Source organism: Oryx dammah, unplaced genomic scaffold (assembly GCF_014754425.2).
Source record: "Oryx dammah isolate SB20612 unplaced genomic scaffold, SCBI_Odam_1.1 HiC_scaffold_4, whole genome shotgun sequence".
NCBI classification, from domain to species: Eukaryota; Metazoa; Chordata; class Mammalia; order Artiodactyla; family Bovidae; genus Oryx; species Oryx dammah.
In genome coordinates, this window is record NW_024070188.1 from 71,029,203 (window position 1) to 71,053,754 (window position 24,552).

Consider the following 24,552-nt stretch of genomic DNA (forward strand, 5'->3'; position numbering starts at 1 on the left):
CCATCTTATAAAAGTTATTAGGGCTGACTTTTAGGCCCCAGTAGTCTTCACTTGTAATCAAGAAGGAAAGGGGGATATAGATTGGTTCAAAAGCAGAGAGACTCAAGCTTCTGAGAGCCATCCTTGATCACTCCCAGTGCTACCACTTAACCAGGTGACTTTTCTGGTCATGGTTTCATTTCAGGGAGAAACTATTAAGAAGAGATTTTTCCAAAGCTTTGAGGGGATTGGGAGACGGTCAGGGGGAAGTAAATGTATTAATATGGCAAGTCAATTGCCTCTGTTTTCATCAGCTTCTCACTCCATTCTCATTCTATTCCTGCTGGACTAGTCCTTAGAATTTCTACAGGGAACTGTGGAGTGAAGATATTGCCCTTAAGGAAAGGGGCAAAAACAGACCTTGCAAAGTTTTCCTCCTGCATGACCCTCTTCAGGCTGCCTGTAAGCACCTTCTGCTCTGCAACTTCTCCATCATCTGCAACACCTCAGGGTTTTCTCCATCTTTAAAAATAAGTTCCTTCCTGATATCCCTGTCTCCTTCTTGCTTTATTGTTTCTTCAGAGTTTATAGCAGAAGGAAGTCAGAAGCCCATGCTAGTTCACCCTCTTGCCTTTTCTTTCTTTCTTTCTTTTTAAAATTGCTCTCTCCCTGAACTCTTCTCTGCCCTTCAGTCATCAGATACCACACAGCTGTCAGACTAATTCCTAGACGTTCTTCAGAACAAAGGTTGGATATTAATACTGTGGAGAAATTGTCCCTGGCCCCCAGTGGGGTTAGTGTTCTTTCTGTGTGTTCCTACAAGAGCAAGAATCAGGTTCCTAGCTTAACATCTCTCTGATTATGACTCCTGGTGAAATACTTTGATCAAGTAAACCCTCCATAAATAACTGTTGAGTCAGTCACATAACAGATTTTTAATATATTAACAGAAACTAAATCTTTGTAAACCTAATTACACCTAAATAAATGAAAATGAACCTGAGTACTGTACTTGGTCTTCACAGGAAAGCTACCGATTTACAGAGCAGGCTTTAACAATTTTGAAAGCTGTTGGACATGTGATTGCTAATTTCAAAGATAAGGCTAAACTTCCTGCAGCCCTGAAGGATCTGCAAACAGCTCACTACCCTATCCCCCTCCAGGATAAAGAACTAACTGCACAGCACTTCAGGGTAAGTATGTTCAGGCTATACAGTTCCTAGAAGAACATGTTCTATTTGTAGTAATATATCTCATATTTGATAAGATCCCCTAAATCAGAGCTGAGAAAATGTTTTGGATGAAGACAACTTGGAAAGTGATGACAGCAAGTAGAAATGAGAGATTAGGAAGAATGAAATGAGAAAGAAAAGCATATTTGTTAAAGGATGTGATAACGATTGCTGTGGGTTACTGGGGCTCAGTCCTCCAGGGGATCCTGGTGAACTGTGGAGGGTATCCCTCAGAAGCCTCCTACTAAAAGATAAGGTGACTGTACTATTTATCCACCAACTCCTTCCCCACTGATGGGTGGATGCTCTCGAGGTATCAATATTTCCTCACACTTTTAGGGTTAAGCAGCATCCTAGCTTTCAGTTCAGTTCAGTCCAGTCACTCAGTTGTGTCCAACTCTTTGCGACCCCATGGACTGTAGCACGCCAGGCCTCCCTATCCATCACCAACTCCCAGACTTTACTCAAACTCATGTCCATTGAGTTAGTGATGCCATCCAGTCCCATCTCATCCTCTGTTGTCCCCTTCTCCTTCTGCCTTCAATCTTTCCCAGCATCAGGGTCTTTTCCAAGGAGTCAGTTCTTCGCATCAGGTGGCCAAAGGATTGGAGTTTCAGCTTCAATATCAGTCCTTCCAATGAACACCCAGGACTGATCTCCTTTAGGATGGACTGGTTGGATCTCCTTGCAGTCCAAGGGACTCTCAAGAGTCTTCTCCAAAACCACAGTTCAAAAGCATCAATTCTTCGGCATTCAGCTGCCGGAGTCCAGCCCCAGTGGATCGAGGGTGATTCGAAGGTGGGGACGGAGTCGGCGTCCTTGGAAAAATACATATTTAATTACATATATATGGAGAGATTAGAAACGGATAGTGTAGTAGGAAAATTAGTGGAGAAAAAGAGGCTGAAAAACTTGGTTTACATGGAACATCATCCATGCTCCAGACGGGAATTCAGCCAGAAAAACGGGGAGCAAGAAAGAAACGACATGGGGGAATCAGTCTTTCCGGAAACTGATCCCATGTCTTTATTTCTTAGGTTTGCTTATATACCTTTTGTTACACATAGGGATGAATACAGAGTCACGTGGGGGTCAGCAGTCCTGACCTTTATCAAAATCAGGTGCTTCACATAAAAAGGTCTTAGGGATTTTACATCATCTTCTGGCCATGAGACCTGCTGACATTTTATGATCCTTTCTTTCTGATAACCAAAAATCTTATTTCTTCCAAGGGCGTTTTTCCTTAAACCAGGCACCACCCTCCAAATAAAGTTACATTCCTATAGGATGAGGGTGTAGTGAGTTACAATCAAGAAAGGAATTTATTTAACCCAAGGTTAACATGATTAATCTTAAAGGTTAATACTTATTTCTCCTATATGCTAGTTATATTCATTATAAGGGCAGGGAACATGGAGATTTAGCAGCAAACATCAGCCCAACAAATGAAAATCCTTTCCCCAATGTTCCCCTTAAGATCTATTTAGTCTTAAGATAGTGATAAAGTTACATTTTTACATAGCAAGGACACAGTGATTTATAACAAAGTACAGTGATCTATTACAAAAGAGAAAATTCATTAACTCAAAAAGTCTAGTATTGCTAACCTTAAAACTACTATATTTCCTTTTCTATATTCCAAATACATTGATTAATATATTCCCAGGTGCCTTAGGATATGGAGGCCTGGAGGCAATCGTTGACTCAACAATGAGAAAAACCCTATGTTAATTAAGACTTTCAAAATACTCCAAACTCTCTGTGCTGTTTATGGTTGAGAGGTAGTAAACAATCATGTGTGTAGTGTCAGGAGTATGGATAATCCTGTCACACAAGCTAGCCTGTCAGCAGAGAGGTTTGACGTGAGACACCCTTGTCACACCCAGGGCAGGGAATTAGCAGCAATTATTGGCACAACAAATGAAAAAACCCTTCACCAATATAATTCCTAACCAACCCACTATACTGACAATTTCCAACTTCCCAAAGGAATTTGCCTTTAGTAAGTCTAAAACATCTCATGCCTCTCCAGTTGGGAAGCTGTAAACAATCACATGTGGCCTGACGAACCTATACAGGTGGGCTAGATAACCTTCAGAGGAGTCCATAAGCTGAAACACTCTTGTCATGCCCAGGAATTTTTATTGACTTGGAGCTGCACGTTAACTCCTTCTCCGAGAGCAATGGTGATGGGGGAGAGCCCCCCTTAAAATCAGAGGTGTAGGTGAGAGCATAAAACACACTCTGGGTTTTGGGGTAGATGCTTGGGAACAGGGGATTTCCTGAGGCTTGATCACGCCTTTGCATATGCCAAGCCTCCTTCCTTAAGATCTTTGCCATGGGCGGAGTTCCTCATGCTGGCCCCCTGCATTCAGCTTTCTTTATGGCCCAACTCTCACATGGCCACTGGAAAAACCACAGCTTTGACTAGGCAGACCTGTGTTGGCAAAGTAATGTCTGCTTTTTAATATGCTGTCTAGGTTGGTCATAACTTTTCTTCCAAGGAGTAAGTGTCTTTTAATTTCATTGCTGCAGTCACCATCTGCAGTGATTTTGGAGCCCCCAAAAATAAGGTCTGACACTGTTTCCACTGTTTCCCCATCTATTTCCCATGAAGTGATGGGACCAGGTGCCATGATCTTCGTTTTCTGAATGTTGAGCTTTAAGCCAACTTTTTCACTCTCCTCTTTCACTTTCATCAAGAGGCTTTTTAGCTCCTCTTCACTTTCTGCCATAAGGGTGGTGTCATCTGCATATCTGAGGTTATTGATATTTCTCCTGGCAATGTTTGATTCCAGCTTGTGCTTCATCCAGCCCAGCATTTCTCATGAGGTACTCTGCATATAAGTCAAATAATCAGGGTGATGATATACAGCCTTGATATACTCCTTTCTTGATTTGGAACCAGTCTGTTGATCCATGTCCAGTTCTAACTCTTGCTTCCTTACCAGCATACAGATTTCTCAAGAGGCAGGTCATGTGGTCTGGTATTCCCATCTCTTGAAGAATTTTCCACAGTTTGTTGTGATCCACACAGTCAAAGGCTTTAGCATAGTCAATAAAGCAGAAGTAGATGTTTTTCTGGAGCTCTCTTGCTTTCTTTGATGATCCATTGGATGTTGGCAATTTGATCTCTGGTTCCTCTGCGTTTTCTAAATCCAGCTTGAACATCTGGAAGTTCATAGTTCACATACTGTTGAAGCCTGGCTTGGAGAATATTGAGCATTATTTTGCTAGCATGTAAGATGAGTGCAGGTCAGGAAGCAAAAGTTAGAAGTGGACATGGAACAACAGACTAGTTCCAAATAGGAAAAGGAGTACATCAAGGCTGTATATTGTCACCCTGCTTATTTAACTTATATGCAGAGTACATCATGAGAAACGCTGGACTGGAAGAAACACAAGCTGGAATCAAGATTGCCGGGAGAAATATCAATAACCTAAGATATGCAGATGATACCACCCTTATGGCAGAAAGTGAAGAGAAACTAAAAAGCCTCTTGATGAAAGTGAAAGAGGAGAGTGAAAAAGTTGGCTTAAAGCTCAACATTCAGAAAACGAAGATCATGGCATCTGGTCCCATCACTTCATGGCAAATAGATGGGGAAACAGTGGAAACAATGTCAGACTTTATTTTGGGGGGCTCCAAAATCACTGCAGATGGTGACTGAAGCCATGAAATTAAAAATGCTTAATCCTTGGAAGGAAAGTTATGACCAACCTAGATAGCACATTCAAAAGCAGAGACATTACTTTGCTGACTAAGGTCTGTCTAGTCAAGGCTATGGTTTTTCCTGTGGTCATGTATGGATGTGAGAGTTGGACTGTGAAGAAGGCTGAGCGCCAAAGAATTGATGCTTTTGAACTGTGGTGTTGGAGAAGACTCTTGAGAGTCCCTTGGACTGCAAGGAGATCCAACCAGTCCATTCTGAAGGAGATCAACCCTGGGATTTCTTTGGAAGGAATGATGCTAAAGCTGAAACTCCAGTACTCTGGCCACCTCATGCGAAGAATTGACTCATTTGAAAAGACTCTGATGCTGGGAGGGATTGGGGGCAGGAGAAGGGCACAACAGAGGATGAGATGGCTGGATGGCATCACGGACTTGATGGACGTGAGTCTGAGTGAACTCCAGGAGCTGGTGATGGACAGGGAGGCCTGGCATGTTGCGATTCATGGGGTCGCAAAGAGTCGGACATGACTGAGCGACTGAACTGAACTGAAGATGAGTGCAATTATGCTGTGGTTTGGACATTCTTTGGCATTGCTTTTGTTTTGGATTGGAATGAAAACTGACCTTGACCACTCCTGTGGCCACTGCTGAGTTTTCCAAATTTGCTGGCATATTGAGTGCAGCACTTTCATAGCATCATCTTTTAAGATTTGAAATAGCTTAACTGGAATTCCATCACCTCCACTAGCTCTGTTCATAGTGGTGCTTCCTAAGGTCCACTTGACTTCATGTTCCAGCGTGTCTGGCTCTAGGTGAGTGATCACACCATTGTGATTATCTGGGTCATTAAGATGTTTTTTGTATATTTCTTCTGTGTATTCCTGCTTCTGTTAGGTCCATACCATTTCTGTCCTTTATTGTGTCCATCTTTGCATAAAAAGTTCCCTTGGTATCTAATTTTCTTGAAGGGATCTTTAGTCTTTCCCATTCTATTGTTTTTCTCCATTTCTTTGCATTGATCACTGAGGAAGGCTTTCTTATTTCTCCTTGCTATTCTTTGGAACTCTGCATTCAAATGGGTATATTTTTCCTTTTCTCCTTTCCCTTTCACTTCTCTTCTTTTCATAGCTGTTTGTAAGGCCTCCTCAGACAAGCTTTTTGCCTTTTTACATTTCTTTTTCTTGGGGAAATAGTCTTGATGCCTGCCTCCTCTACAATATCAGGAACCTCCGTCAGTAATTCTTCAGACACTCTATCAGATCTCATCCTTTGATTCTATTTATCACTTCCACTGTATAGTCATAAAGGATTAGATTTAGGTCAAACCTGAATGATCTAGTTGGTTTCCCTACTTTCTTCAATTTCAGTCTGAATTTGGCAATAAGGAGTTCATGATCTGAGCCACGGTCAGCTCCCAGTTTTGTTTTTGCTGACTGTGTACAGAGCTTCTCCATCTTTGGCAGCAAAGAATATAATCAATCTGATTTCGGTGTTGACCATCTGGTGATGTTCATATGTAGGGTCTTCTCTTGTGTTGTTGGAAGAGGGTGTTTGCTATGACCAGTGCATTCTCTTCACAAAACTCTATTAGTCTTTTCTCTGCTTCATTCTGTTCTCCGAGGCCAAATTTGCCCATTACTCCGGGTATTTATTGACTTCCTACTTTTGCCATCCTCCTTTACTGAAAGCCATAAAGGAGTGATACAAAACAGGCAGTGGTACCCCTGTTCACTATTGACATTTCAGTTGATTTTTGTTGTGGTCCTGAACTGTCAGTGGCATCATGGCTTGCCTACACCCTCTAAACACCTGTTGTGACAACTAAAAATGGTTTCAGATATTGTCAAATAGCCCCTGAGGAGTAGTGTTGCTGGAGTTAGGAATTAAAACACAGGATACCCAGTTAAAATTTGTTTTATTAAGGACAATTTTTAGAGTAGTTGCAGGTTCATCACAAAATTGGGCAGAAGGCATGGAGACTTCCCATATATCCCCTACCCACCCACACACACTTTCCCCATTACTTACCAGCATCCCCCATGAGTCGTACATTTCTTATAACTGATGAGCCCAGTCAAAGTCCGCAATTTACATTAGAATTCACTCTTGGCATACATTCTATGGGCTTGGACAAATGTGTAATGACATAGACCTATCATTGTAGTATCATACATAGTAATTTCCCTGCCCTAAAAATCCGAAGTGTTCTGCCTACTCATCCCCCCCTCCCCAAGCCCTGGCACACACTGATCTCTTTATTGTCTCCATAGTTTTGCCTTTTCCAAAATGTCACAATGTAGTCTTTCCAGATTGGCTTCTTTGACTTAGAAATAGGTATTTAAGTTTCCTCCCTGTCTTTTCATGACTTCATAAGTCATTTCTTCTTGTGTGCTAAGTTGCTTCAGTCATAGCCAACTCTGAGACCCTATGACTGTAGCCCTCCAGGCTCCACTGTCCATGGGATTCTCCAGGCAAGAATACTGGGGTGAGGTGCCATTTCCTCCTCCAGGGGCTCTTCCCCAACCAGGGACTGAACCCACTTCCCTTATGCCTCCTGCATTGGCAGGAGGGTTTTTTACCACCAGCACCACCAGGGAAGCCCCATTTCTTCCTAGTTTTGAACAATATTCCATTGTCTGGATATAGCACGGTTTATTTATTCACTTACTGAAGAACATCTTTGTTGGTTCCAAGTTTTGGCATTTATGAATGAAGTAGCTATACACAACTATGTGTAAGTTTTTGGGTGGACATATGTTTTCAGTTCCCTCAGGTAAATACAAATGAGTGTAATTGCTGGATCATAAACAAGAGTATTATAGCTTTATAAAAATGATCAGACTCTTCAAGAGTGGTTGTACCATTTTTCATTCCCATCCAAATGATTGAGAGTTTCTGATATTCCATGTTCTAGTGAGAATTTGATGTTGTCAGTGTTCCAGATTTGGGCTCTTCTAAAGCACAGTAGTAAGTCATTTTCATTTGCATATCCCTGATGACATACAATGAGACACATCTTTTGATATGCTTATTTGCCATCTGTATATCTATTTGGGTGAGGTGTCTGTTCAAGTCTTTGGCCCATTTTTAATCAGGTTGTTTGTTTTCTTATCATTGTGTTTTAAGTATTCTTTTTGCAAATAGTTTTCCCAGTCTATGAAGTCATTAGAGAAGTCAAAGCCTTCTCATTCTCTTGACATTTTCTTTACAGAGCAGAAGTTTTAATTTTAGTGAAGTCCAGCTTATCAATTCTTTCTCTTGTGTGTCATGGCTTTAGTGATGAATACATAAAGGCACTGCCCTACCCAAGGTCATCTAGATATTCTCCTAACTTATCTTCTAGAAATTTTATACTTCTACATTGTACATTTTACTGTTTATTTTGAGTTAACTTTTGTGAAGGGTACATGGTCTAGACTCATTTCACTCAGCCAATTTTTAATTTCATATAAGAAAACAGTATGTACAATATATAAGATACAATTATATTAGAAATAATTTATACTAGAAATTTAATTTCCCTGTTATTCCACTTTAACTGAGCATAAGGTATTGTTGAGGAAAGATAATTAAGAACAATCTTCAAACCAACAAAATTCCACAAAGGGAGAAGAAAAAGAAAATCATTGCATAAACCTTAAACTAGAATGTGATACACATCAAGGGCAATCTGCTAAAGAGATTGCAAAGACCCAAGGAAATTTCTCTTTTCTATAGTTCATCAGATAGAGTCCATTACATACATATTCTCAAGATAAATGATAAATAGTCCTTAAGAAAAAGGATGTGATGGCACCATTTGTTACACATAGTGAATCCTAAATTCACCTGGCATTTGGGGTGACCATGTGCATGAAGGGAAAGGGGTTTTCCTCAGACTAGAATGACTCCCTAAGAGCTCAGGGAGAGGGAGAGGTATGGTTGGGTGAAAGTCACCACAAATAGTGCCCAGGGGGCCCTACTGAGGGCTTCCCTGGTGGCTCGGTCGATAAAGGGTCTGCCTGCAGTGTGGGAGCCTGGGTTCGATCCCTGGGTTGGGACAATCCTCTGGAGAAGGGAACGGCTACCCACTCCAGTATTCTGGCCTGGAGAATTCCATGGACTGTACAGTCCATGGGGTTGCAAAGAGTCAGACACAACTGAGCAACTTTCACTTCAGCCCTACCTAATCCATCAAGTGCTTTACTCCCTGTGAACATGTAAATAGCTACAAGTAAACAAGCAGAAATGTGCCGTGGTTGGTTCTCATCACCGATAGTGTGATTGGATATGTGGAATCTGTCAACATTTCAGGATAAAAATCATGAAAAAAGAACTTGAAAGAAGGAATATGTGTTCTGGTTGTAGTCTAGAAACCTTCCATCAGTCCTCTATGGTGAAATAAAGAATGAATTGGCATCAACACTTCCTGAATGAGAGTCAGTGGCTTGAGAAAATACCCAGGGGCAGAAGAAGAATGCTCTTTAGGCAATGGTGCATCTTTTGACAACACAAAGAACATAACTGTATAGAAAACACACATGTTAAGTGCTTGCAAAAAGTGATTTGCAAGAGCAGGAGTCTGAGTATGAATACATTTTTTGAATACTTAATCAATATATGTAGTTTATTTTATTTTTTCATATATATTTAAATGTGACATATGATGAAAAAGTTACACCTAAATAAATTTAAAAGAGATTTTTCAATAGGAAATACTCACAAGTGATAGACAGTGATAAAAATCTTGAATGGCATATTTTCTTTCTTGAAGCACATGAATTAATAGTGTATCTTACAATAAATGGCATCTCAGAATAAGAGAAACCTGGTATTTAAGTTGCTTAAGCATAAGAACATTATGTTTTATCTTACACTGTATCACCTCAATTAATTTAATATTAATTTTGGTTGAATGTATATTATAAACATTGTGTTGATTAAATCTTATTAAGTTAAAATTTATCAGATGTTAAATAAATTTGGTCTCTTACCAGATGAGGGAGTCTTCAAAGAGTCTTCTGTTAGACGGTGTGTATATCTGAGAAATAGAAAGTTTTTCAGAGCCTCTTTGACTACATAAGAGTATTTTCTTGATTTAGAAAATATACTAATACATTTGATCTTTTTCAGGTTTTTCATATTTCTTTATGGCGTTTAATGAAAAAAGCTCAAATAACAAAACCTCCACCCAACACCAAATTTGCATTCCGTGCTGTGGTTTTGGACTTGGATTTACTCGATTCTTCTTTGGAAGAGGCTTCTTTAGGTACTAATTAATTTTAGGTGTTTACGTGACCAAGAAATTCCTAGCTTTATATAGGATACATAATTTGAGGAAAATGCACCCAAAATTTTTGTGGCATAGGTAGAATATGTCAGTATTGACAGTTGTAGGACTCAAGCTTTGCCCTGAGAAAGCTCAAAAGTTTCCTAAGATCTGTTATGTGTCCCCTGTTCCACGTATTTCCAGGGGAGCCCAGAATATCCCAGTTTTATTTGTTCCTGACCTTAAAAAGCAGACCATCACCTATCTATGTAGCACAATTTGAGGAATTCTGAAGATATTCTGATCTCAGTAACCCTCATTTCTTCCTTTTCCAATGCTCTATTCCCACGATTTTAACATTTTTTTTCAACCTTAAGAGACCCTTCTTGCTATTTTCACAGAGGAATTCAACAGTATTTCACTAAAGTGTCAATATTTAGCATTTCCCTTCTCCAGAATGTTTATATTCTAAAAAGGAACCACCTGCAGAAGGCAATGTTAAATACAAGAACAAACCTATCACTGTGGCGCTTGACACATAAGATGGCCTCGAAAGTTAAAGGCAGTGAAAACTGAAGTAGAGACTAGATTACCTTTTACTCCAAAGTTTGTTTTTCTCTTTCTAGCGGAATGGGTAGATGCTAAGTACAGTGTGCCAACAAGCGATAAAGAGTACTCTCCAGAGGAAGTAGCAGCGGCAATTAAAATTCAAGCCATGTGGAGAGGAACATATGTCAGATTGCTTATGAAAGCGAGAACACCGGGTATGCTCTTTCAATCATTTATAAAATGAACTTGCATAAATAAGTGAAGTAAAAGTCGTTCAATCGTGTCTGACTCTTTGCAACCCCATGAACTATAGGCTGCAAGGCTCCTCTGTCCATGGAGGCCTTAATACTGGAGTGGGTAGTCATTCCCTTCTCCAGGGGATCTTCCCAACCCATGCACTGAACCCAGATCTCCTGCATTGCAGGAGGATTCCTTACCATCTGAGCCACCAGGGAAGCCCTGCATAAATAAAGATGAATATTTGTTACATGCTAACAAAAAGTATTTTAGCTTCATTCAACTCTATGGCTCAGCTAATTGTTTTTAATTCTATAAATATTGAAATTTCTTGAGTTCAGGGTGTAGGTAGGTATGCTCAAGCTCTTGTTCCTGCAATTTAATGCAATGTGGCTTTAGTCTGTGTCTGACACAGACTGAGCACAGAGCAAATACTGGCTGAATGAATGATCAGCTGTATTTTCCCAATCTTTTGTGAGTTCTTCAAAAACAGGAAACTGGCCTTTTTCCCATTCATCCCCAGTGCCTAGCGGAATGCACAGCAGTCAGTTTCAGCTAAGTCATAGATAATTTTACATTTCTAGGCCATTTTTCAAAGTAAGTGCATGAATGAATTAAATGAAGACGTTTCCACATATGTCCATGGTATCATACACAGCATAAAACACATTCAAAGTGTATTATTATATTTATCAAATCAAATATATTTTTGTATATGAAACTATTTTGTGAAAATATCTGTTTTATCAGCTCAAAATAAAACACTGCAAAAGGCAAAAAAATTATATTCAATTATATTCATTCTGTAAATTTTGTTGACATTTTTATGTAAAAAGCCTTGCCTCCCATAGAATTCTTTGAGTATTTTGAAACATTTTGTTGTAAAAGTATCTCTGAAACAATGAGAAATATCAAAATGTTCATCAAAGCAGTAAAAACTATAGATCCATAAATGTTAAACAAACTGCATTGCATAGATTTGTGATAGAAAAATATCCCTGTTGTTTGTCCATGTATACTGTAAAAAGTATATTCATATAATAATTTTTTTCTCTTTATAAAGACAAAAATGAGCAGCTTTTTAATAATATTTGTATTCTCACTCAACATATAATTATTGAATAATTCTTGTGTATGTAGAACTATTCTATGTTCTGGCCTTAAAGAAATTAGTAAAACTTCCAAGGTTTCTGCTCTGATGAATCTTGTGTTATAGTGGTCCCAGGCATGCAATGGAAAGTAAATATATTAAGATAACGATTTCAGATACCAGTAAGTTCTATGAAGAAATTAAGATGATTAGAAAAAAAAGTCAGTTTCTGACATGTTGAATTTGACACGCTTATGATGTATTCACATTTTTTTGTCAGATCATCTCCTCTTAAGCCTTTTGTGGATTATGTTTTAGGTTAAGCTTCAGTGAAATCCCATTAGCCACTGTTCTTTAGAAAAAAATGGATGGATTATAGTTTCTAATACAAGAGCATTCATAAGGACTTTTTTGCTGTGATAAGTGGTCTTTTGTTGTAAACTCTTTGATGAGTATATTCAATTAGATCAAAGAGCATTTTATGATTTTTTAACTAGAGATGAAGGGCAACAGCATAAAATGATGATCAGAACTCTCAGCTAGAGGTTCATAGCTTTGTATTTTAAACATGGTTTTATTGCTAGTAAAGCTTCTGACTCTGGATATCACCTTACTTGTGAGTTTCAAGTGCTTCACCTGTAAAAGGAGGGCTTAGAACTAGATGATTTTTCAGGCACCTTACAGTTTTTCTATTGTTATTTTTAGATACAAAGGAAAATGCCAGTGTGGCAGATACTCTTCAGAAAGTTTGGGCTGTGTTGGAACAGAGTATGGAACAGTATGCCATTTCTCTCTTAAGGTAAAGCAGTGTAATGATGTTTGTTTGTTTTGTTTCGTTTTGTTTTAATTGCAGTATCTTGGTATCCTCCAAGTTCCAGTTCAAATGCCACCATATTTGTAGGGTTTTCCCCTAATCACTGCAGCTAGAAACGTACCATTGCTTCTGAACTTCCCCACTTACTACTTCTTATTTGTCTTCACTGCACTTATCTAATATTCTAAGCAGGAAAACTCTGAGAAGCAAAGCAGAGTTTCTTGAAGTCTTTTGGTGCTCAGGAGACAAAAGTTAAAAGCGTAGGACCTGCTAGGGGAGACTATTGTTGTTTTTGATGTCCAATTGCTAATCTATGACCTACTCTTTGGCAATCCCACGCACTGTAGCACGCCAGGCTTCAGCAGTGAAAGCCATCACTTGAAATCCTTGGTGAATAGCATTCTAGAAACAGGGACAAGTGTGAGATAAACTGGGCCTTAGGAAAACTGCATTTTAACCACAAATCTTCTTGGAATGAATCTGAGGCTAGGAAAGACTGAGAGCAGGAGGAGAAGGGGGCAACAGAGGATACAATGGTTGGATGGCATCACTGACTCAACGAACATGAGTTTGAACAAACTCTGGGAGATAGTGAAGGACAGGGAAGCCTGGCACACTGCAGTCCGTAGGGTTGTAAAGAGTCAGACACAATTTAACAACTGAACAAAAAATATATAAAAGAAACAGACCATTTTGATGCAGGAGCTAGCAGACCAAATCTCTAACAGTAACTATTATGGAAATGCTCAAGAAAATAAAGAATAAAGAGAAAATAAATTAAAAGTTTAGATTAATAAAGCACAGTTAAATGGAGATTACATAAATACAATTTCTAACAACTGAATTTAAATGTTTTGGTTTAACAGCATATCAGGCAGAATAGAGGAAGAAATTAGTGAACTGGAAGATAGGTCAATAGAAAAATAGTGGAAAATAAGGAAAGAACTAAGAAAAATGTGGGGCATGCTTAGAAAGTCCAGTATTTATATCATTATAGTACCAGAATATAAAAATATAACAGCTGATACACTTCTAAAACTGATAAAATACATCAACTTGCATTTTCAAGAGGTTCTGCATGCAGTCTGTACAGGAAGGACACAAAGGAAACCATACCTAGACTTATCATAGTCAAACTGCTAGAAACCAAAGGCCAGAAGAAAAATCTTCAAGGTTACCAGAGAAATAAGACATATTATTTCCAAAGGACAATTAGACTAATAGCTACATGTAGGAGTAAAATCTTAACCTTAGCAATGCCAAATGCAGAAATTGGGTAAATGGAGCTACAGAGATCTAGAGTTCTGGCATTACTGCAGAAATGGTAAAAGTAATAATCTAGATGAAATGCTAATAAGGCAAGGATGCATAATATATTCTCTAGCAATGTGCTAAGTGGATCAACTAGTGAATTTAAGAAATAAGATTAATACTACAGATCTTATAGAGAAAAGAAGAGGAAACATTTACCAACTCAAAACCTTGATTTTAGAATCTCAGCAAACATAGTAAAAAAAGAAAGAAAGAAAGAAAGAAAACAAAAAACTGAAATTGCAAACCAGTCACCCTCTTGAAATTAGATGAAAAAATGTAGCAGATCAAAATTGGAATGATATAAAAAGATAATATCTTTTAATTAAGTGGGTTTCCCACTCTGAGACATGCTAGAGTGGTTTAACATTAGAAAATGCATTAATTTGGCTCATTAACAGGGAAAAGGAACAAATCATTTGGTCCTTCAGATAGGTTCAGAAAAAAAATTTGCAAAAAAGCAACACAAATTCAAATTTTAAAAATTTCTAGCTAACTAAGTTTAGAGAAGATTTTCCTTAATGTGTTATGGTACCTAGTATATCTTCTTAATTACTGTAAACATAATTAGTGGTGAAAGTTTGAAAGCTTTTCCTTGAGTTGGGGAATGAGATAAAGATGCCTGCCCAAACACTTATATTCAAGGTAATCCTGAAATTCTGAAAAGGGCAAAAGGATAATAAAGCAATATAAGTGTCAGTAGAATTTGAAGGGAAGAAATAAAACCACCATTTACAGGCAATATGGTTGTGTATATAGAAAGTACCAAAAAAATGCCGCATGAACCAGAAGATATAACCAACCTGGTCTTTGTTCTTATAATTATTTTTAAAAGCTTTTTAATATCCTGCTTCCCTGATGGCTCAGGGGGTAAAGAATTCGCCAGCAATGCATGAGACACAGGGGATGTGGGTTCAATCTCTTGGTCAGGAAGATGCCCTGGAGAAGGGCATGGCAACCCACTCCAGTGTTCTTGTCTGGAAAACCCCATAGACACAGGAGCCTGGCAAGCTACAGTCCAAAGGGGCGCAAAGAGTGGACACAACTAAGACACGGGGGTGCAAATAGAAACCGATCATTTTCCTTCCACTACCGAAGACCAGCCATCAGAAACAGCAGGTGAATCCCGTCCTCCCTGAGGATCTCTATGGCTTTGCTTCCCACTGACAGTACAGCCAAGCCATCCACCATCTGGAAGCCAAGAGCAGCTCTAGCTCTGCAGAGAATCATGGACTATGACCATTATAGCTTCTGTCCCAGCTAATACCCAACATTATACAAAAGACTGCTGAGACTCCTAGTGCTACTGAGGCTGGTTCTGGTTCCTGGCTGGGTGGGAGCTACAGGACCCAGAATCTCCCTGATCATTTCCATTGTGTTCTGGAATATACCACAGCCTTCCAGCTGGGCAATCATGGGAAAATCTAGTTGCACTAGAAATCACGTACAAGGAAAACTCTGGCACTCTCCCCTTGTTCATGGCCTTTGCTTTCAGGGTTTATTTTAAAAATCTTTTTTTTTTTTTTTTGGAAATCAATTCCTCACTGTAAACTACGTTCAGTTATTTATTCTCTACATCGAATCCCCAGACTTTCTGTGGCTCCTATTCAGTTTTATTGCTAGTTTTCCTGCTTCTAATTTTCTCACCCTTATAGCTTGATCTTTGGTGCTGATTTCCCATCTGTAAATTTTGATTACTCCCAGAGTCATGAATTAGGTTCTCCTTCAACTAAGAACTTCAGATAACTTTGGGCACTTTCGAGAGACATCATGGTTGACCTGAAATGGTCACCTCTGCCTTTGAGCTACACACAACGAGCCTTCATTTGATGAAGTACTCAGTCCATCCAACAGTGGACTGCAATATTTTATGCTGGTTTTTTTTTTGGGAGGGGGGATTCTTTTTTTATAAATAGAATTTATTTCAAAAACTGCTTTTGCCATTGGTACTTAAATTATTTTTACCTTTCCAGACTTATGTTTAAAAGCAAGTGCAAATCTATGGAATCTTATCCATGCTATCAAGATGAAGAAACTAAGGTTGCTTTTGCTGACTATAACGTGACTTACACAGACCAGCCACCAAATACTTGGTTTATAGTTTTCAGGTGAGGCTATCATATATTGGCAAATAATATCACCCCTAAGTGGTATAAAATATTCATATAGAGAGAGTTTTATTTGTGAGAGTAGTAATAGTATGAACGTCTAACTTGCTTTCGGAACTTAGGTAAAATTCCTTCCATATCTGATGTGCATAAATGGGCTATTATAGAAATTTTATCCATGTTTCATTAAATATGAAGAATATGAAGTTAACTATTAGATCTTTTGATGAATGAGGCTTCTCCGATGGTTCAGCAGGTAAAGAGTATATCTGCAATGCAGGAGATACAGGAAATGCAGGTTCAATCCCTGGGCCAGGAAGATCCCCTAGAGGAGGACAGGCAACCCACTCCAGTAGTCTTGCCTGAAAAATCCGATGAATAGAGGAGCCTGGTGCGCTACAGTCCATGAGGTCTCAAGAGTTGGACACGACTGAGCGACTATGCATGCACACATAATTAAACGGATATGCTCTTAATATAGAAATGAATCATTTAATTTCCAAGCAATAGCATGTTAGAGTCACAAATTATTTATAAATAGGATTTCTTAAAAAGTTAGCATTTGCATGAAAAAATAATGTATTAATTAGAATTTTAAAGGAAAACAATATGTGTACCTTTAAGTTATTTGCAACTTTAAACTTATTTTTTCTTATTTCTTGGCTTCAAACCTAATTTCAACCTTTCTTTATGATGTTCATGCCAAGGGAAACTTCACTCTTTTGTAATTACAGAGAAACATTTTTGGTTCCTCAAGATATGATTTTGGTTCCCAAAGTATATACTACACTTCCAGTCTGTATGCTCCACATTGTTAACAATGACACAATGGAACAAGTGCCAAAAGTGTTCCAAAAAGTGGTGCCTTATCTTTATACCAAGAATAAGGTAGGTTTAAATTGATTCTCCTCATTTGAAAGAATAGCAGTGAGAAGCCAGCACCCTGAGAGTTTCCAGCAGAAGGTAAAACAGACGTGTTTTCAGTCCAAAATTAGGCCCTGGTCTTTCTGCAGAGAAGTCTCGTGTATTTGACAGCAATAGGTACTTAATGTGAGTGCCAGAACATTTGCCTTTTAGTCCCCTTCTTATCTTTTCTCCAAGGAAAATATGAAAAAAGGAAAATGTTAGAAATCTCCATTATTAAAATTATAAAATCATACAAACCCTTAAAATGAAAATGGAGGTAAAGAGTACAGTTAATCTTATCTCTAAACCAAATCATCATCAGGTTGCCTCAGTTTCCCACTGGGTTTTTTGTTTGATTCCTAAATATGTTTGAAGATTGTGTTTACACAGCCACTCACCAAATTTGGCCTAGATTTTCTTTTGAATGTAAAAATTTCTTACATGTATAATTGGAAATCAAAGGTCTCAAAGATCCATAATAAAAAGGTGATTTCATTCAAAGGGAGATTCTACTCAATTCACAGATGTCATTAAATTCTAGAGATGAGCTCTTTACTTCACCATATAATTATACTAATACTGATCATGTTAGTCATTGATACCTACTTTTGGTAGAGATCTTTAGTTGGGTATTTAGTTAGAACTGCACAAGACTCTGATTCTTATTCACATCTAGGATACTTTGGGTTTGGTTTAGCTTTGCTTAGTAGCTCCACTGTAAACCTCCCTTCCTTGAGTAAACTTAAATTTGGGGGATAGGTTTAAACGATGCCGTTGAGTCACTATTCAGGAGAACACACTGCTGCTGCTGCTGCTGCTGCTGCTAAGTCGCTTCAGTCGTGTCCGGCTCTGTGTGACCCCATAGACGGCAGCCCACCAGGCTCCCCCGTCCCTGGGATTCTCCAGGCAAGAACACTGGAGTGGGTTGCCATTTCCTTCTCCAATGCATGAAAGTGAAAAGTGAAAGTGAAGTCTCTCAGTCGTGTCCGACTCTTCGCGACCCCATGGACTGCAGCCCACCAGGCTCCTCTGTCCATGGGATTTTCCAGGCAAGAGTACTGGAGTGGGGTGCCATTGCCTTCTCCAAAATTTGGGATTGCAACAAACATAGCCATACCCTCTCTCAAATATTTCCTGTCTTCTACCCTCTCATCTTGTGTTCATTCTAGAACAAAATAGAGAGAATGTGGAGGAAAGTATACAGCTGTATGAATAGCAAAATAGCTTCTGTCATCCTTTTTGTGGTATGGTTTTCCTTTCATCACAATTCTTGGTCTACAAATGTTTCTCCAAGTTACTAAGCTCTTCTGCAATGTAGTTCCCAGAACTGCCTTGAACAGAACAGCCTTGAAAAAGACTTCCAACCCACCTAAAGGATAATCATTGCCCCATTGTTTTTAGTCTATGATTGCAACAGCATTTTGGCACTGCAAAGGCATTTGACATATATGTAGACCATTTTAGGTCAACCTTTTCTAATGCATATCCATAGAACTAGGGTCTCAATTTTAAAAAAATCTGATTACACAGTCAATCCTTCAGAATAATTTGACATTTTTTTCATAATTTTTCAAAGACCATAACCTGTGATGTGAAGTACTTAATCTGTGTGGTTTCTCAGTACTTGGTACTCTGTTATGTTACACTTTTATTCCAGAGTCTTGAGATCCTTTAAAATTGCCAGGTTCTCTCAAAATCCTATCACTACTTTAGCTTTAGATTATCACTTATCAATATATCTATCCTACAATTTTATAAATCTTTTATTCTCTCTCAAAATTGTTCTCTGAGTCTAGACAAACATGAAATCAGTCACGTAATTTTGTTTGACTTCTTTAATACATTAGTCTCACAAGCTCAAATAATAAAAGCAGCAATAAATCTTTGCAGGTAAAAATATTTTCAGTTCAGTTCAGTCACTCAGTCGTGTCCGACTCTTTGCGACCCCATGAATCACAGCACGCCAGGCCTCCCTGTCCATCACCATCTTCTGGAGTTCACTCAGACTCATGTCCATCGAGTCCGTGATGCCATCCAGCCATCTCATCCTCTGTCGTCCCCTTCTCCTCCTGCCCCCAATCTCTCCCAGCATCAGAGTCTTTTCCAATGAGTCAACTCTTCACATGAGGTGTCCAAAGTACTGGAGCTTCAACTTTAGCATCATTCCTTCCAAAGAAATCCCAGGGTTGATCTCCTTCAGAATGGACTAGTTGGATCTCCTTGCAGTCCAAGGGACTCTCAAGAGTCTTCTCCAACACCACAGTTCAAAAGCATCAATGCTTCGGCACTCAGCCTTCTTCACAGTCCAACTCTCACATCCATACATGACCACGGGAAAAACCATAGCCTTGACTAGACGGATCTTAGTCAGCAAAGTAATGTCTCTGCTTTTGAATAACTATCTAGGTTGGTCATAACTTTTCTTCCAAGGAGTAAGCGTCTCTTAATTTCATGGCTGCAGTCACCATCTGCAGTGATGATTTATCTCCCTTTTTTACTTGCCCCAAACATAATATCGAAAGTCTTTATGGGTGCTGCAATTCTGAGCTCATTACAGGTATTGGGATTTTAGTTACGATCTAGAGACATTTATTGGAGTGTTATGAATTCATTCTGTCTTGTGTATGTCTAATTTTTGTTTCTGGAAATCTAAACACATCAGCTTCCCTCAAGCTCAGTCGGTAAAGAATCTGCCTGCAATGCAGGAGACCCAGGTTTGATTTCTACGTCCGGAAGATCCCTTCATCCCCTAGAAAAGGAAATGACAATCCACTCCAGTATTCTTGCCTGGAGAATCCCATGGACAGAGGAATCTGGTGGGCTACAGTCCATGGGGTTGCAAAGAGTCAGATACAACTTAGCAACTAAACCACCGTAAACATCAGAGAGTTTTCTCTGCATCAGAGAGCAACTGGCATACAAAACCTGTATTTTCCTGCCTTGTTAGAAATGTCTGGAATTATAAACTCAGAATTGCTTTGAACTTTGGTGTGTTGTCACTTTCCCAGATTCCTTAACTGCTTCTTTTCTCCAACTTAAATGGAACCAGACCTCTGCTAATTCAATAGTTTTACTTGTCACTTGTCATACCAAGAGAACGATATTTCCATGAACTCTTCTGCTTTTTTCATCTCATATTTAGAAAGGTGATTCTGAAAAGACAAGAAAATCAAGTAGGAAGCTATTGGGCTAATCCAGGAGGCAATGATTAAAAAAAATAATAATAATAACTTGCCTTAGCATTAGAAGAATTAGAAGGGAATGTAGTAATCATCTACCACAGTTAAGCATTTTTTAATGGCTAGGGAAACATACAAACAGAAATATTACAGTGTTCCATTTTCTCCAAAAACATGTAAGATGGAAGTTTTTAAGAAGGATTTCAAAACATAATACTAAGTGATTTGTCACTTATTAAGAGATTTGAAGATTCTTATGTATATTAAGATAAAGCATTTTAGTACTGTGAAGCCATATATAGGAAGGGGCCTCCCAGGTGGCACTAATAGTAAAGAATCTGCCTGCCAGTGCAGGAGATATAAGAGACAAGGGTTCAATCCCCAGGAAGATCCCCTGGAGTAGGGTATGGCAATCCACTCCAGTATTCTTGCCTGGAGAATCCCATGGACAGAGGAGCCTGGCAGGCTACAGTCCGTAGGATCGCACAGAGTCAGACACAACTGAAGCGACTCAGCACCACCCATATATTGGAGGGCAGCTATGCTCACCACTATACTACCAACCCTAGTGAAACCATACATTGTATCTTTGAAAACTAGTAACAATATTACTTACTTCAGTGTAATTCTTCTTTGTTGTAGAAAGGCTATACATTCGTGGCTGAAGCATATACTGGTGACATGTATGTGTCATCCTCACGATGGAAACTGCGCCTCATTGGTTCTTATCATCCACTCCCATGCCTATCTCGAGACCCTCCATGTAATACCTTTGCCATAAAGGAAATCAGAGATTATTACATACCCAATGATAAGAAAATTATATTCAGGTATGTAACAGAAAGGAAATGCATTCCTTTAAAGTATCAATATCTTGTATTAAATAGTTGACTTTAAATTTAAATATTTTATTTAAATATTGATATTATCAAAAATAATAAATCTTTTGGTAAAATCATAATTTTGAACTTCAGTTTTATACTTTTGAAAACAGAGAGCAATATAACTGTATAAATGTTATGTAAGATCCAGCCTATGTTGCATGTGTGGTTTCTTAGTTCTCATCCTATTTTTGTTGTTGTTTGGTAACTCAGCCATGTCTGACTCTTTGCGACCCCACGGACTGCAGCATGCCAGGCTTCCCTGTCCATTACCAACTCCCAGAGCTTGCTCAAACTCATGTCCATTAAGTTTGAGCTCATGTCCATCATCATCCAAGTAATGATGCCATACAACCATCTCTTCCTCTGTCATCCCCTTCTCCTCCCTGCCTTCAATCTTTCCCAGCATCAGGGTCTTTTCTAATGAGTCAGCTCTTTGCATCAGGTGGCCAAAGTATTGAAGCTTCAGCTTCGGCATCAGTCCTTACGATGAATATTCAGGATTGATTTCCTTTAGGATTAACTTGTTTGATCTCCTTGCAGTTCAAGGGATTCTCAAGAGTCTTCTCCAACACCACATCAAAAGCATCAATTTTTCGGTACTCAATCTTCTTCATGGTCCAACTTTCACATCCATACATGACTACTGGAAAAACCATAGCTTTGACTATATAGACCTATATGGTAAAGTAATGCCTGTGCTTTTTAATATGCTGTCTAGGTTTGTTATAACTTTTCCTTCAAGGAGCAAGCATCTTTTAATTTCATGGCTGCAGTCACCATCTGCAGTGATTTTGGAGTCCAAGAAAATAAAGTCTCTCACTGTTTCCATTGTTCCTTATCTATTTGCCATGAAGTGATGGGACTGGATGCCTGATCTTAGTTTTCTGAATGTTGAGTTTTAAGTCAACTTTTTCACTCTCCTCTTTCACCTTCCTCTAGAGGCTCTTTAGTTACCCTTTTTGGCTTTCATTAAACATTCTTCATAACACTCTTCCTTCTTTTTACTCTCTCCTTGTTCTGTTCCATCTCTAATGCTTTTCTTGTGTTCAGTTCAGTTCAGTCACTCAGTCATGTCCAGCTCTTTGTGATCCCATGAACCACAGCATGCCAGGCCTCCCTGTCCATCACCAAATCCCAGAGTCCACCCAAACCGATGTCCATTGAGTGGGTGATGCCATCCAATCATCTCATCCTCTGTCATCCCCTTCTCCTCCTGACCTTGATCTTTCCCAAAATCAGGGTCTTTTCCAGTGAGTCAGCTCTTCGCATCAGGTGGCCAAAGTATTGGAGTTTTAGCTTCAGCATCAGTCCTTCCAAAGAACACCCAGGACTAATCTCCTTTAGGATGGACTGGTTGAAACTCCTTGCAGTCCAAGGGACTCTCAAGAGTCTTCTCCAACACCACAGTTCAAAAGCATCAATTCTTCAGTGCTCAGCTTTCTTTGTAGTCTAACTCTCACATCCATACATGACCACTGGAAAAACCATAGCCTTGACTAGACGGACCTTTGTTGACAAAGTAATGTCTCTGCTTTTTAATATGCTATCTAGCTTGGTCATAACTTTCCTTCCAAGGAGTAAGCGTCTTTTAATGTCATGGCTGCAGTCACCATCTGCAGTCATTTTTGAGTCCTCCCCCCACCACCCCTGCCCTGCAAATAAAGTCAGCCACTGTTTCTACTATTTCCCCATCTATTTGCCAGGAAGTGATGGTACCAGATGCCATGATCTTAGTTTTCTGAATGTTTAGTTTTAAGCCAACTTTTTCACTCTCCTCTTTCACTTTCCCTGGTGTAGATTTCTCCTTATCTGCCTTCTTTTCATACTTATCTATACATTCTCATATCTCCCTGAGAATACATAGATAAGTAGTCCTCATCATGGACTCCACTCCCTTTCATTTATCAGAGCTTTTGGTTTTAATTCCCACCCACTTCTCATCTTTGTGCCCTCCTTTTTATTCTCAGTGTCCTCCACTACTTCATAGTTTCATTATATTTTATCTACAGAAACATTGTGTTTCTGCAACACATTTCTACATTCTATTCACTTTTTCTTTATATTCTCTATTTCTCTCTCTCTTTCTCTACCACCTTATTCATTACATGTGTGTTAGTCACTCAGTTGTGTCCAGCTCTTTGCGACCATCATGGACTGTAGCCCTCCAGGCTCCTCTGTCCATGGAATTCTCCAGGCAAGAATACTGGGGTTCATAGCCATGCCCTTCTCTAGGAGATATTCCTGACCCAGGGTTAAAGGCGGGTCTCCCACATTGCAAGCAGATTCTCTACCATCTGAGCCACCAGGGAAGTCCCTATTCATTACATACCCATCCTTTACTACTGGAATAGTTACCTTTCTAACACACGCGATTAAATACATGATTCCCTTTCACTGAAATTTGGGAGATCGAAGCGTCAGCTGAATTGATTCCTGCTGATGGCTGTGAGGGAGAAAATACCCCATGCTTTCTCTATCTTCTAGAGGTGCTGGTCATTGACATTCTTTGGCTTGTAGATTTATAACCCTGGTTTTGTATCCCTGTTCATGCACCATTCTCCCTGTGTCTCTCTCTTTCCAGATTTCTCCTTTTCATAAGGTCCTCATTTTAACTTGATGATTTCTGGGAGATAATATCTACAAGAATGGGGGCATAGTGAGGTGCTAGAGTTTAGGACTCCAGCAGGTTTTTGAGAGGAAACAATTTAACCTATAACAAACAGTGACAGTGAATATAGAGGGAAAATAAAGGATTTTAAGATATCAAGGAAGTGAAATGGACAATCTTGGTTGATTATGGTTTTACTGTTGGAGAGTAAGTGTTGTTTATTTAAATAGAGGTTTCAGGAAGAGGACTCTATTTGCTGACAGAGCAACAGAAAGATGATTAATTCATTTTTACATGTTACCCTTGGTAGGCCAGTGAAATGTATGAGAGATATTGCATAGGGTTGCTGGGTTGGAAATATGGATTTGGAAGTGATCATCCTATTTCTGCCCATTAAAGTGGCTGGGAAAGTTTGTACAAAAAGAGTCAGATACTGGACAGAATATTAAGATTCTCTGATATTTATGAGAATGTCGATGTGAAAGTGAAAGTGAAGTCGCTCAGTCATGTCCGACTGTTTGCGACCCGCGGACTGTAGCCCACCAAACTCCTACCTCCATGGGATTCTCCAGGCAAGAATACCGGAGTGGGTTGCCATTTCCTTCTCCAGGGGATCTTCCTGACCCAGGGATCAAACCCAGGTCTCCCACATTGCAGACAGACGCTTTAACCTCTGCACCACCAGGGAAGCCCTCAAATGCAAGAATCCAAGTACTAACATCAAAGATTTCAAG

General features: G+C 39.2%; 1 protein-coding gene across 3 annotated transcripts in view; it reads left to right on the forward strand.

Moving 5' to 3' along the window:
- Nucleotides 1-24,552, forward strand: part of ADGB (androglobin) — a 185,801-nt gene that overhangs the window by 106,244 nt on the left and 55,005 nt on the right. For all 3 annotated transcript variants that reach the window (XM_040238642.1, XM_040238644.1, XM_040238643.1), the window contains 7 exons: nt 1,005-1,172; nt 9,997-10,132; nt 10,759-10,896; nt 12,714-12,807; nt 16,107-16,241; nt 16,976-17,129; nt 20,969-21,156. In XM_040238642.1, coding sequence (XP_040094576.1) covers nt 1,005-1,172; nt 9,997-10,132; nt 10,759-10,896; nt 12,714-12,807; nt 16,107-16,241; nt 16,976-17,129; nt 20,969-21,156 — 1,013 coding nt within the window. The remainder of the gene's footprint in view (nt 1-1,004; nt 1,173-9,996; nt 10,133-10,758; nt 10,897-12,713; nt 12,808-16,106; nt 16,242-16,975; nt 17,130-20,968; nt 21,157-24,552) is intronic.